This window comes from Pleurodeles waltl, chromosome 4_1 (assembly GCF_031143425.1).
Source record: "Pleurodeles waltl isolate 20211129_DDA chromosome 4_1, aPleWal1.hap1.20221129, whole genome shotgun sequence".
NCBI lineage: Eukaryota > Metazoa > Chordata > Amphibia > Caudata > Salamandridae > Pleurodeles > Pleurodeles waltl.
This window is the reverse complement of record NC_090442.1, coordinates 656,358,841-656,373,486: the sequence shown is the minus strand read 5'-3', so window position 1 is coordinate 656,373,486 and position 14,646 is coordinate 656,358,841. Positions and strand designations below refer to the sequence as shown.

The 14,646-nt window shown below is 43.9% G+C and overlaps 1 protein-coding gene across 3 annotated transcripts in view; it reads right to left on the bottom strand.

Moving 5' to 3' along the window:
- Positions 1–3,735: 3,735 nt before the first annotated feature.
- CEP83 (centrosomal protein 83) overlaps positions 3,736–14,646 on the bottom strand; it is a 188,837-nt gene continuing 177,926 nt past the window's right edge. For 2 of the 3 annotated variants that reach the window (XM_069229114.1, XM_069229115.1), the window contains 2 exons: positions 5,262–5,445; positions 4,024–4,371 (listed from right to left, as the gene is read on the bottom strand). In XM_069229114.1, coding sequence (XP_069085215.1) covers positions 4,171–4,371; positions 5,262–5,445 — 385 coding nt within the window. In that variant the 3' untranslated portion in view covers positions 4,024–4,170. Of the gene's footprint in view, positions 4,372–5,261; positions 5,446–14,646 lie in introns of all 3 variants that reach the window. The other variant, XM_069229113.1, reaches the window with a different exon arrangement.

Sequence of the window (14,646 nt, the reverse complement as noted above, 5' to 3'; positions counted from 1 at the left end):
CACGTGTCCATATAGGCGCCACCCACGCACGCTGACATCAACTGGTTTTGTACCCTTTCACACCAGCAGATTTGGAGCCAAAAACAATTGGTAATGTATAGTGTGCAGAATCCAAGAATGGGACCTTGTTAGATGTAGTGACAAGTTCACAAAATGAAAGGGCAGGTCGGTGAGGAATCTGCAGTTAGAGTGTCTACCAGAAAAGGATTTACCGAAGGTAAGTAACTTGTTCTTCTTAGAGACTTCTAACTGCAGGTTCCTCACCTTAGAATAGATACCAAAGTAATACCCTCCAGGAGGAGGCTCCACAAACTGGATGAAATCAAAAGTCCTGCAGGACAGAGCAGGCAAAATGCCTTTCTGGACAGACTGGGCTGTCCAGACAGTAGTGTTTCATTGTTGTATGGAGTGACACCCATTTAGCTGCCTGGCAAATGCCCAAGACAGGCACTCTGAGTGCCAGGGCAGTGGTAGCGGCCTTGGCCCTGGTGGAGTAAACCTGCAAGCCTTCAGAAGGCTGCTTCTTCACCAGTGCATAGCAAATGTTTATGTGGAGCACTATCCAGTATGGGATGGTTTGTTTCTGCACTGCCTTACCCTTCTTTGCTCCTGAAAACCCAGAAAGAGCTGATCATTCACCAAGTGTTCTCTAGTGCGATTAAGACAGAAGCTTGGAGTACTTCTGGGGTCCAGCCGATGTATCCCTCCTCATCCCTAAGGGGTGAGGCAGAGCAAAGAACGCCAGGAGAATGCCGTTTTTTTCAATGTGAAAGAGTCACAACCTTCACAGCGTTAGGCAAGAAAGAAGCATGAGTTCTTAGAACCAACTTGTCTGGATAGAAGGAGGTGGGGGAGGCCACAGAGTCAGAAAGTCTGGGTCCTCAGGCACAGGATGATGATGGGCAATTTGTCTGCTGACTGGCTGACCAGAGCACGGCTTGGCCCTAGTCCCATAAAGGACATCAAACAAGGTCTCATTAAAGGGCAAGATGGGTTCAGAGCTGGTTTGGCCTGGCTATCAAGGCCTCATTAAAGTGCAAGAGTGGTGCAGAGTTGTTTTGGCCTGGCTGAAGATCATAAGTGAAGACCTACGTTTTGACTTGCTTGACTGGTAGTTGTAAGTCCAAGTTGTCCGCTGCCTTCCGCATGACCGTAGCGAAGGACGTAGACTTCTCTCTGTCCTGGCCCCAGAGAGAGACAAGGCCAGGCCATATAGCAGTCTGGAGTGCCTGATACCACTGATCTTCCTGAGCAGGGGTAAAGGGGGAGAATAGATTATCCCTATAATAGCCACTGTCTGAGACATCCTCAAAAAGATCATGGATTATGTGTGGTCTGTCGTAGCACCTGGATGGCCTTCGAGTGCATGGAAGTACAGTCACTGCAAGTCTGAGAGTGGTGGCTTGAATCCTGACACCAGAGACAGACCAAGTGGGGGATCAGTCATAGGCATCTGCTTGTGAAAATACCCACAAGTCCTAAAGCCTGTGGACTTATTAGGGGACATTTCCTTTGCACTAAAGAACATTTTGAATAAAAAACTTAGAAAATCTTGTTTTGCAGCCAAGATAGCTCTGGATCTGCATTTGTTGCTCGGAAAGAAAGGAACTGATGTCAACTTGCATGGGTGACACCTATATGGGTGCACACATGTCACATCTGGTACGGATGACATAGACTAGGAGCACCTACCGGCGCAAAGAGGTACTGCTCAAAAAAGTTTCTGGATCCAGTCTGATGCTTGGGGAATGTAACCAAGACATACACAATATAAATCAAGCAAAATACCTCAGTGGCTTTGCTGGTTTACTACTGTAAACAATCGTCCATGACTCACTTTGAAAGAAATTCTGTGTTTTTCAGGTCATTACTTGGTCGACTATAAATTGTACAATAATGATGATTAGTCAAACCAACCTCCCATGTAGGCTGGATTAATAAATTAAAATTAGTCACGAAGTTAGAGTATATTTACTATAAAAGCAAGGAGCAACTCAAAACATTTGATTTAATTTGGGATCAGTTAAAAGAAAATACAAAGATTTGTGTAATATATGGTTGGGCAAATCAATTATTAAGCTACATTAAAAGGCAAAGTATAAAATCCGAATAGTCTTGTTTTATTTAAACGTGTAACTTGTGATGGGTTGTTTTTATTTTAGTTAATTAGTGCTAGGGTCTCAATTCCTGTAATTTTCCAATTAAAAATAAATACTACTAAGAACGTACCGTGGAAGGTTGAAAAAGAGAAAGTTAGGGAAACTCAATGGTGGTGAATTCAATTAATATAACTCAAGTGTTTTAATCAAGTACGCCAGTCAAGGGGCAGAAATCTTGAGGAACACTATATTACAGGGCATATGTTAGCAGATTCCTGAAACAAGAAATGAATTCAGAACTTATCTTTACCGGCAATCTCAAAGTTTTGAATAAACAATCTGCAAACATTCATAAGTCTAGTGTAAAAAAATAAAATATGTGCACTCTTACTGCTTCCATATCAGCCAAAAAGGTAATTAGAACCAGGTGGTGCTAAATAACTGCACTTGATTACTTGATCATCAGGAAGTGCTACCAACTGTATATAAAATTAAAAAACAAAATGTAATTTTGTTGTGCATAATCCATATATGTGATAACACATCAGACCTATGTGAAACAACTTCAGTCTAGGGAGTATTATGAAGTCATTTGTAAACAAAATCAAGGCCATCATTCCAAACATTGTTTTCAAACACAGAAATTAACACCACGATCAGACTGCATATTGCTTCTAGAGATTGTAAAGAACACCAAAGCTATGTTCAAAGATGTACAGTCCTCTGTGAATACGGTCTATCATTATGAAAAGACTGAGCAGGTATGGCTTTTGTTGAAGAGTAAATCATTCGCTCCATAAAGAACATTGCAGCATGGTTTTGGTTTGCAAAACAGCAACTGAAAAAAACCACAAGACCTTTGATGCACTGTCCTCTAGACAGATGAGACCAAAGTTGAGTTGTCCTGCTGTAATCCCCATGTTTGCAAACAACAAATACGACGTATAAGCACAAACAACACATGGCAAGTGTCAAACATGGCATTGGCAAGATAAAGAGTTGGGACTGCTTTAAACGTGCAGGACCCGAATGCCTCACAATCACTGAGCCCATAATTAAGCTCTCTCTATTCCAGTGCACTCCAGAACAACATGTGAGGCCACCTGTCCAGTATTTAAAGCTCACCCAAAAATAGATCATGCAATGGGACAATAATCAAAAGCACACCCATAAACCCACGACTAAAGGGTTGCAAAAGGAAAGAGTCAGGGTATCAAATGGCCAAGTCTAGTCCAGACCTCAACACAATTGAGATGCTGTGGCAGAACCTTGACAGGTATAAGATGTTAAAAGGGTGGATTTTTCATGTAATTATAACAACAATAAATTTGTGCATGGTATTTAGCACATGATGAGAGAGTTATCTATTGTAGAAACTTGTTCAATAGATGAAATTCAGATATGTCATCATATAACACCACAGGATAGTTAGACAGTGTACTTTTACACGTTACAGTAGCTATATTTTGACAGTCCCTTTCATGAATACGTGTTTTTACTTATTTTTGCATTTTTATTCATTTCAATAACTGGCTCAATTTTCAAACTGTCAGCTATGTAAACATCCTTTTGCAAATACAAATCTCCTCCTACAAAATGCACACTTCAATGAAAGAAAAAAAAAATCACACGACAATCAAAAGTATAAAAATATCTATTTTAAAAAAAAAACATAGATTAATCTTGCATGTTTGATTGGTTTACATTTAGAAACAGCAAACAAATATACTTACATGTATAGTTAAAGGCAGAAATTGAAATACTCTGATGTGCTTGTAAATAAAATACTTTCTTGTATAGAGATCACAAAAAATGTGCATGTGCAAATGCTCTGCGAGTCACAGATTTAAAAATATAGTACAATAAATAACTTAATTTGTAACCGTTTTTAAAAAGAGAAAAGTGGTTTAGTATGCAACAAAAATATGTTTTCATTTGTTAATTGTACTAACCATTCTATATAAATAATCTGGAAGATCTAAAAGTTGGCCCACATTGGTTTACTGTTAAGGCTTGTTCAGGTGCACTAATGGCGGCACAGATGTAAACAAAGCTGCAACAACTTAGTGGTTTACAGTTTCAGTCTAGTGTTGGAGTCGCTGATTTCACTTGCATCTTCTTCCACTGTTCTGTGTCGGTCAGTAAAGGCACGGTTTTCTAGACGGCTACGGTCTCCTGGTGGCCCAAGCTCTTCAAGTTGTTTCCTCTGTGTAGCTTCCAATTCTTCTAGTCTCTTGCGAAGAAGGGACAGTTCTTTTTGGTGCTGTTCTTCCTAAAAAGTGGTGAAACAATTTTGGTGATTTTTAAAACAAATGGAGATGAACATGTCCTCGTTTAAATAGTATCTAGTCAGCTCAGTGACTTTTACGTCTTGCTTTGCATCTCTGATCTCCCAGCTTTTAACTCTTACACTATAAACTCAGTTGTTACAGGGTTGTTTGGGACAAAACACTCATTGGGTGAGTCACTGCGTTCTTGGGAGGGACAACAGTAGGGGAGAAGAACGAGTTATCATTTAGTTATTTGGTGTCTAAAACACTTTCTGTGGATAGGCTTTGGACAGTGGAAATTCTTGCACAGCCTTTTTATATGCTACTTTTGACTGATCATTATAAGTATAATAATGCCACTGTGCACGGCAGTGCCTCTTTAAACCAAGGGGCCTGTTTTTTATGCTTATAGGCTAATGTAGCTGTCAATGGGGCATGCTTATCCACAACTTAAGACACCTTTTTGAGATGCAACTGGAGTCTGAATTACAGACTTTAGGCAGACTAGATCCCTGTGTGGGAGTCCTAACCAACTCCAAGAGCCTTTTCTTCAGCCTCACTTCTGGCTGGGCCTGGTAGACCCTGACTGGGTTGAAGCAGTCTCTCAGTCTCAGCAGCACAGCTGCCAAACATCTCATAAACTGGAAAACCTCTTTCTCCAACAGGGCCAAGATGCAGTTCACTTTTGTAATACAGGCTGTATGAATGGACGTGCTCACTAATCTCTCACTGCAATATGCAACACTTGCACTTAGGCCATAAGTCTACAGGAAGATAACTGATTTGGGTCAAAACACATTACATAAACACATATGAAACAGCGCTCCTATTTGAAGGACAGCAATGAGCAACTCAGATCAATTGAATGTTACATCATTTCAACGCGTATTACCTGAAGAGGGAAAGCTACTTCAGATCCTGGAATAACTGTAGATGAGAGAAAACTAATCTGGTTTAGTGCTCCTGCAACTGGAACACTAGGCCCAAGAATTAAGCTACGAAATTCATTGAGTCTGCGCTGAAGATCCTTCTGCCTTTTCTGAAGCCTAGCAAACTCTTCAGCAGGAACTGTTTTTCTAAAAAGAAACAAAAACAAGATAGTATTAGGAATCTGCAATTGTGAGCAGGGTGTACGATGCATTGCAAACATACACCTCAATTAACAATCCTTACTTGCAAGTAACTTCGAATACAAACTGACCATGGCATACTCAGTGTTGTCTAAAAGCAGACAAGAGTCTTCCCAATAATATATACCGGCACTGAGAGCTGTTATGAGCAGATTAACCACAAGGACAGGTCAACAACAGCGGAATGTTTTTTTTTTTAAAGATAGTGGAGTATACATCATGATCCATAGTGCATTTACAGGAACCTTTGACATTATTTAATAACTTCATTAATTTTTATCGAGCCCTATTGAAAAATTATGATGTCTCAATGTTGTATGACATGATAGTTGCAAATACCAATATGAATAAAACACGCTACTGTTAATGACAATAAGTTCCTATAACCAGTTTTAGCTGCAATATTTGGCTGTGGCTTGTCAGAGATATCGAAAGTATTCCTAAACAATAGGATGTGAAAGCCAATTACTGGCAAGATTTCTAAATTAGGCTTTCAACATTATTTTGATTGCCAACAGATTTGCAGTACCCGAGTTTCAACAGCAATGGGTATTAACTCAAAAACATTTGCAAAAATGAACAACATTCACAAAAATCTTGTTTCTGAATGGATGGAGAGGTTATAAATGTGCTTTTACATTTCACAAAATTATTTTCCCATTATATTGTACTAAAATTACATAGGATTAAAATAATGTTTGACCTTCCAGCAGTGTTTTTTCTATCACAGACTAGCAAAGAAGATGGTACGAAAGGATTATCGATCATAAGTCAGTGCTTATAGAAGAACACTTGCCAAACCTCTCATGCTTTGATGGACCCCATTTGGGAAAAACAGTGGTGAGCATGGTTTAACAATAGGCTTAAGAAGCATGTGTATGACATTCTTATCCATATTAGAAGTTCAAAAGTTGCCATTTTGTGGACAGAGGTGACCACACCTTCAAGTTTTAAAAAAATTAGTAGGTATTAGGTGACTCCCTTTCCAATTGTTACAAAGGTATTTTTGTTAAATAGTATTTGAAAACAGCAATATCGTGACCCATTGATTTTGAGTGAGTGTGAGGGAACTCCTTGCAAAAGAGAATACAACTACTGAGCAGTCTATCAGACGTTCACGACACACACTGCCGGTGGTGAAGAGGGTGGAAGTGGCATAAGGCCACTATATGCCCTTTAATATAACTCCTGAAAATTGAATAAGTAATTCACCTTAGTATCAATCTGTTAAAATCATGGCGTACTAAAGATTAAACGTTTAACCATAATCTCTTGTCCTATCTCTCCTTGGAGTTTTCTGCACCAACCCAACCTTCAAAGTCAATCAATTCCCCTTCCCTCAACTTATTATCACTTCTCCCTGGGTCACCATAATAACCAGCACTGACAAAGCCAACATGTCTGGCTTACATTTTCTGTCACAATAGCTTTGCCAAAGTTGTTGGACATGCTGAATTTCTATTTCAGCAGCAGCACAGTGGTAGGAGTAGAACTGATGGGTGCACCGACTTTTATCAACAGTCTGGCAGAAGAATGGTGGTTGCTCAGGAAACCAAGGTTCGTTACTTTAATGAACAACGTTAAAAGAATGGCCATTTGACACTCCTAGAGGTTCACATTTTTGCTGTAGAGTAGACTATTGTTTCCTTAAATGGAAAATAAGAACAAAAAAGGATACTTCTCTGAGCTGATCCAACAAGTCACTGACACCATTTCGAAGCAATATGTAAAGAGAGCTGATCCAAACAAGCTAATTATTCAAAGGGGTAAGCTCAAGAATATAATGGTGCCTATTCACAAATTGCACTTTGTAGTGCATTTAGCAGTACTAAGATAGGACTACTCATGCGCCTGCCTCTCCTATGTTTACTATGTGGATGTCTTCACCCCCAGAGTGGAGGTCTCTGGAATATGTTTTAGCAGTAAATGTGGGAGGAACCTGGGAGAACGGCTGCAAAATTGGGAATCCCTAGTACTACTACATGCGAGCAGTGTATGGATGGGTAAGGAGCAGTCTAGGGAGGGTAATGCAAATACAAAAAACACCCACCCACAAATTAGTGAGTAAGCCCTATGCTATTTGCAAACTGCTCTTCTAAAGTTACTACAACTGAAAAGTTCCAGAACAGTCGTAAATGTACTCCAGCCCAACCTAGCAGTAAGCCCAGCACCACATATAGCCACTCAAAGCAATTGCAACACACTGCCATATAAAAAAAATGGAGGCAGGAACTTAAAAACACATCATCATAGAAAAAATGTTAAATAATTTAAATTATTTCGATTTTTTTATTATGAATATATGTTTATTTTAAGTGCTGAAGTTAATCAATTAATTTTTTTTAATTGAATACATTAACATTTTGTTCATTAAAAATAAATATACATTTTCAACTTTTAACCCCTTCTGTGCCGCGGACGTAGTGGTTACGTCCTGCGGCACAGTGCTGCTGTGCCGAGGACGTAACCACTACGTCCTCGGCATACAGCCCAGAGGGAGCGCTCTCGCTCCCTCTGTGTGCTTCCCTCCCACCCCCCAAAGTCGGGGATGGAAGGGGAAGCCCTTCCCCTTCCACCCCCGATCCCCCCCACAATGACGTCAGCGCGCGATTTCGCGCTGACTTCATTATGGGGATATCGACGCACAGGAAGCCATTTGCTTCCTGTGCGGCGACGAGAGAAGAGGTGAGTTCCTCTTCCCGGTGGGTGGGGGGTTGGGGCTAAAGAGGCACCGGGGAAAAGGAAAGGCTTTTCCTTTTCCCCGGTGTCTCTTTGAGCATTCCTGCTGCCCGATCGCACTGCGATCGGGCAGCAGGAATGCCCACTAGACACCAGGGATTTGTTTTTTTTGTTTTACTTCTGTGTTTCTGGCATGCGGGGAGCGGCCCCTTGGGCAAAGGTCGCTCCCCTTTTGGGGGCAATTACTTACGGCCATTTCTGCCCCCCTTGGGGGCAGATTGGCCTACTTTTTAGGCAGATCTGCCCCCAAGGGGGGCAGAAAACACTAGATCACCAGGGTTTTATATTTTTATGTGCATTTATGTGGAGGGGGGTGCCCCCTTGGGCAAGGGGCGCCCCCCCCAAGGGGGCAGAGAACTGTTGGCCTTTTCTGCCCCCCTTGGGGGCAGATCGGCCTATTTTTTTTAGGTCCATCTGCCCCCAAGAGGGCAGAAGCCACTTAGGCACCAGGGATTGTGTGTGTAGTGGATGGGGGGGCACCCCCTTGGGCAAGGGTCGCTCCCCTTTGGGGGGCATGTCTTTTCGGGCCATTTCTGCCCCCCTTGAGGGCAGATTGGCTACTTTTTAGCCAGATCTGCCCCCAAGGGGGGCAGAAAACACTAGATCACCAGGATTTTTTATTTTTATGTGTATTTATGTGGGGGGGGGGGGGGGTCGCTCCCCTTTGGGGGGCATGTCTTTTAGGGCCATTTCTGCCCCCCTTGAGGGCAGATCAGCCTATTATTTTTAGGCTGATCTGCCCCAAGGGGGGCAGAAACCACTAGAACGCCAGGGATTTTTTTTAATGTGTTTATTTTTGTGGGGGGGGGGGGCGTCCCCTTGGGCACGGGGCGCCCCCCCAAGGGAAGCATTGACCTGTTGGCCATTTCTGCCCCCCCTGGGGGCAGATGGGCCTATTTTTGTAGGCCCACCTGCCCCCAAGGGGGGCAGAAGCCACTTAGACACCAGGGATAGTGTGTGTGTGTGTGTGTGTTAGTGGATGGGGGGGGGGGGGCCTTGGGCAAGGGTCGCCCCCCACTTTGGGGCACATGTACCCAGGCCATTTCTGCACCCCTTGGAGACAGATCAGCCTATTATTTTTAGGCTGGTCTGCCCCCAAGGGGGGCAGAAACTACTAGAACGCCAGGGATTTTTTTTTATTTGTTTATTTTTGTGGGGGGGCGTCCCCTTGGTCACGGGGCGCCCCCCCAAGGGGGGCATTGACCTGTTGCCCATTTCTACACCCCCTGGGGGCAGATGGGCCTATTTTCTTAGGCCCACCTGCCCCCAAGGGGGGCAGAAGCCACTTAGACACCAGGGATAGTGTGTGTGTGTGTGTGTGTGTGTTAGTGGATGGGTGGGGCCTTGGGCAAGGGTCGCCCCCCACTTTGGGGGCACATGTACCCAGGCCATTTCTGCACCCCTTGGAGACAGATCAGCCTATTATTTTTAGGCTGGTCTGCCCCCAAGGGGGGCAGAAACTACTAGAACGCCAGGGATTTTTTTTAATTTGTTTATTTTTGTGGGGGGGGCGTCCCCTTGGTCACGGGGCGCCCCCCCAAGGGGGGCATTGACCTGTTGCCCATTTCTACACCCCCTGGGGGCAGATGGGCCTATTTTCTTAGGCCCACCTGCCCCCAAGGGGGGCAGAAGCCACTTAGACACCAGGGATAGTGTGTGTGTGTGTGTGTGTGTGTGTGTGTGTGTGTGTGTGTTAGTGGATGGGTGGGGCCTTGGGCAAGGGTCGCCCCCCACTTTGGGGGCACATGTACCCAGGCCATTTCTGCACCCCTTGGAGACAGATCAGCCTATTATTTTTAGGCTGGTCTGCCCCCAAGGGGGGCAGAAACTACTAGAACGCCAGGGATTTTTTTTTATTTGTTTATTTTTGTGGGGGGGCGTCCCCTTGGTCACGGGGCACCCCCCCAAGGGGGGCATTGACCTGTTGCCCATTTCTACACCCCCTGGGGGCAGATGGGCCTATTTTCTTAGGCCCACCTGCCCCCAAGGGGGGCAGAAGCCACTTAGGCACCAGGGATAGTGTTGTGTGTGTTTTTTTTATTTTTTTGCTTTTTTTTTTTTAGGGCTGTCCCCTTTGGCAAGGGTCGCTCTCCATGGGGACACACTACTAAAGGTATTTTCTGGCTTCCTTGGGGTAGACAGGTCTATTTTATTAGTAGGCCCATCTGCCCCATGGCAGAATCCACTTAGGCACCAATTTCTAAATGTTTGATGGTGGGGTGTTTGTCAACTGAAGAAGTCTTTGCATTTGTGATAAAAAATGTTTTCCTCCTTTTTGTTCTAGTTCAAAGCTTTTGCTTTATTTGCTGTGGCTCCTTGCGGTTTTGGCGGTGGTTGACCTGCAGTTTGCACAGTTGCATGTTTTAGGTAAGTAAAAACAATTTACTCCAAAGGAGTATTGTTGCCATGCATGAATGACATGTTTGTAGGGGGTGTACTAAATGCAGGATTGTGTGTGAAATTGTCCTTAGGTTTGTGCACAATGATATTTGTTTTGTCTTATTTCTAATTTGCCTTTCTTTCTTTATTTTTAGTGGGATATCATTGGTGATTGCTGTGTAGTTGCTGGTGAATCAAGCTTTTTCAGGCAAGTGAGCAGTATAGTTTTTGAGTTTATAACTCTTACTAACAAAGCTACACTTTGTCACTTGTCTTACACAGTGCTGGTTGTTGGTGGTGAATTTGTCCAGTTAATTTTAGCAGGAGATATCATGGCTAGCCGCAGGATGACCGCTCAGCAGGTGGTTGGTATGCTTTTTGAGTCACAGTCTGATCATGACTATGAGACAGACTCTGCATCTGAGGCAGAGGAGGAAGTCAGAGATTCTGGCAGTGATGTTTCTCTTGGAGGGGAATCTTCTGATGATGAAGCCACACTCAGTGCAGATGAAGGGCCTGTTGTAGAGGAGGACATTGATGTGCCAATAGTGCAGCAACCTGGGGCTGAAAGGTTTCCCGTTATAAGACCTGATGTCTGGGTTGCCCCAAACATGCAGCAGCCAGAGTTGCCTGCCTTTACTGGTCTCCCGGGGTGTAACGCCAATACAGAGAACTTTATGCCTATCAATTTCTTTGAGTTATTCATGGATGATGTGTTTTTGGAAGAGACTGTTGAGCAGACTAATTTGTATGCGGAGCAGCATTTGAGGGACAACGCTGCTAGACTTAGGCCACACTCTAGAGCTGCCCAGTGGATTCCCACTAATTTGGAGTTAAAAAAGTTTTTGGGTTTGACTTTTTTGATGGGGTTGATAAGGAAGCCGTCACTGGCTTCTTATTGGTCTACTAGTCCCTTGATGGCAACAGCTATATTTCCAGCGACCATGAGTCGTAATCGGTATTTGCTTCTTCTTAGGATGCTGCATTTTGTTGACAATGCATTAGCCTTGCCACGAGATCACCCAGATTCTGACCGTCTTTTTAAGATTAGGCCTGTCCTTGATCATTTTGTAGATCGGTTTTCGGAGGTCTATGTTCCAGGCAAAGAGTTAAGTGTGGACGAGTCTTTGGTCCTCTTCAAGGGTCGTTTGGTTTTTAGGCAGTACATTCCTAGCAAAAAGGCAAGATATGGAATTAAATTGTATATGCTGTCTGAAAGTAGGACAGGATATGTGTATAGTTTCCGTGTGTACACTGGTAGGGATTCCAATATTGACCCCCCTGGTTGTCCTCCCACTTTTGGAGTTACTGAGAAAATTATGTGGGATCTTGGTAGATGACTGTTCAACAAAGGCCACCATTTGTATGTAGATAACTTCTACACTGGTGTGCAATTGTTCAAGGAATTGTTTAGAGTGGACACAGTTGCTTGTGGCACAATCCGTTCTAACCGGAAAGGCTATCCAAGGGAGCTTGTCTGTAAAAAACTTGAGAGAGGACAGTGCTGTGCCTTGCGGAACGAGGAGCTGCTAGCTTTGAAATTTTCAGATAAGAGGGATGTCTACATGCTAAGTACCATCCATGATGAGAGTACTTCCCCTGTGACTGTTTGGGGCCAGGTTGCTGAAGTGCGCAAACCTGTGTGCATTTTAGATTATAATAAGCACATGGGAGGTGTAGATAGAGTTGACCAGAGGTTGGAACCTTATACTGCTATTCGTAAGTCTTACGTTTGGTATAAGAAGTTAGCACTTCACCTCTTCCACTTAGCAACCTTCAATGCTTTTATTGTGTTTAGGGATAGGTCTCCAGAGTCAAAGATGACATTTGTGAAATTTCAGGAGTCAGTGATAGAGAGCCTTATTGTGGTGGAACAGGCCAGAGTTCCTAGAGAAGCAGTGGTGGAGGATGTGGCTAGATTGAAAGATCGCCACTTTGCTGAGCACATTCCTCCCACACCCAAAAAAGACTTTCCAGCTAAGAAATGTAGAGTGTGTTTTCGAAGAGGTATCCGGAGGGAGTCTCGAATGTACTGCCCGGATTGTCCTTCAAAGCCTGGGCTGTGTGTCGGGGCTTGTTTTAAGAATTACCACACCCAGAAGAATTTCTGGGAACAACCATGAGTGTAAACTCATGTCTGTTTTGTATTTTCATGTGTTTAGTTTCATGGTTAGCATTTCTGTCATGTTCTTAGTTAGAGCTTTTGTGATGTAGTTTTGTAATTCTTTCTACTTAGTTAGGGGTTCCTCTGTTAAAAAAAAAAAAATAAAAAAAATGATGCCATTGTGGGTGGAGTGGGGCTTAAGTGATGGGCCCTTGAGTGTCGCTGTCTGTCGATGTGAGTGTTGTAATGTGCTGGGCCCGTGGCTGGCGGTGTGAATGGCCTTGTGTGTGTCATGTATGAAAGTTGTGTGAATGGACTGTAAAGCGGTTGGTGCCTTGTCGCGGCTTTACAGCTCACGAGCTGTGAGTCATTGGTTCAGTTGTTTGCCTTTCAGTTACTAACAGTGCATTTCATTTTTGTGAAAGCTCTTGTTAGTAAAATTTGATCCACTCAACCATCACTCACCCTCGTGCCAAATCCAACCAGTATGTGTGGTAAAAATGACAAAACCTGCTCCGCTGTAATCAGGCGTCGCAGCACACCTGTGACACGCTAGGTGCCTCAGGTGGGACCCCGATGATGAAGCATGCCACCAACTTGGTTGGTGGGTGAGGGGTCTTTTTCACATAACCTAACTGTGTTTCTTTTCAAAATGTTAGTGTTTGGCACATCACGGACGGATGTGGGCACATCAAAACGATATATTACAAAACTACCTGTGTTTGGGGGGGAGAGGGCACCTATGTTTTTGGTCCTGTGTGCGGCCTTCATCTAGGGAAACCTACCAAACCCAGACATTTTATAAAACTAGACACCCCAAGGAGTCCAGGGAGTTGTGGCTTGCGTGGATCCCCCAACATTTTCTTACCCAGACTCCTCTGTAAACCTCAATGTGCTTAAAAAAAGCATATTTTCCTGACTTTTCTTCGGAGGATCACCACTCCAGCACAAAATTCCTACTCCCCAGTGTTCCCCTCAACCTCCCAAGTAAAATGACACCTCACTTATGTGGGTCCCCAAAGCAGAGTCAGTCTAAAGATGTATAAAAGAATATGTCCTTATAAACTTGCTGTGCTATCCCCTCTATCTCTACAAGTTTTGGGCCTTATTCTGTTGCAGGCACCTGGTCCACCCACACAAGTGAGGTATCATTTTTATCGGGAGACTTGGGGGAACGCTGGGTGGAAGGAAATTTGTGGCTCCACTCAGATTCCAGAACTTTCTGTCACCGAAATGTGTGGAGAATGTGTTTTTTTAGACCGAATTTGAGGTTTGCAAAGGATTCTGGGTAACATAACCTGGTCCGAGCCACACAAGTCACCCCATCTTGGATTCCCCTAGGTCTCTAGTTTTCAGAAATGCACAGGTTTGGTAGGTTGCCCCAGGTGCCGGCTGAGATAGAGGCCAAAATCTACAGGTAGGCACTGTTTTCAATGAAAAAATGTGATGTGTCCACGTTGCGCTTTGGGGCGTTTCCTGTCGCGGGCGCTAGGCCTACCCACACAAGTGAGGTATAATTTTTATCGGTAGACGTGGGGGAACGCTGGGTGGAAGGAAATTCGTGGCTCCTCTCAGATTCCAGAACTTTCTGCCACAGAAATGTGAGGAACATGTGTTTTTTTAGCCAAATTTTGAGGTTTGCAAAGGATTCTGGGTAACAGAACCTGGTCCGAGCCACACAAGTCACCCCATCTTGGATTCCCCTAGGTCTCTAGTTTTCAGAAATGCACAGGTTTGGTAGGTTTCCCTAGGTGGCGGCTGAGCTACAGGCCAAAATCTACAGGTAGGCACTTTGCAAAAAACACCTCTGTTTTCCTTCACCAATTTGGCTGTGTCCACGTTGCGCTTAGGGGCGTTTCCTGTCGCGGGCGCTAGGCCTACCCACACAAGTGAGGTATCATTTTTATCGGGAGACGTGGGGGAAC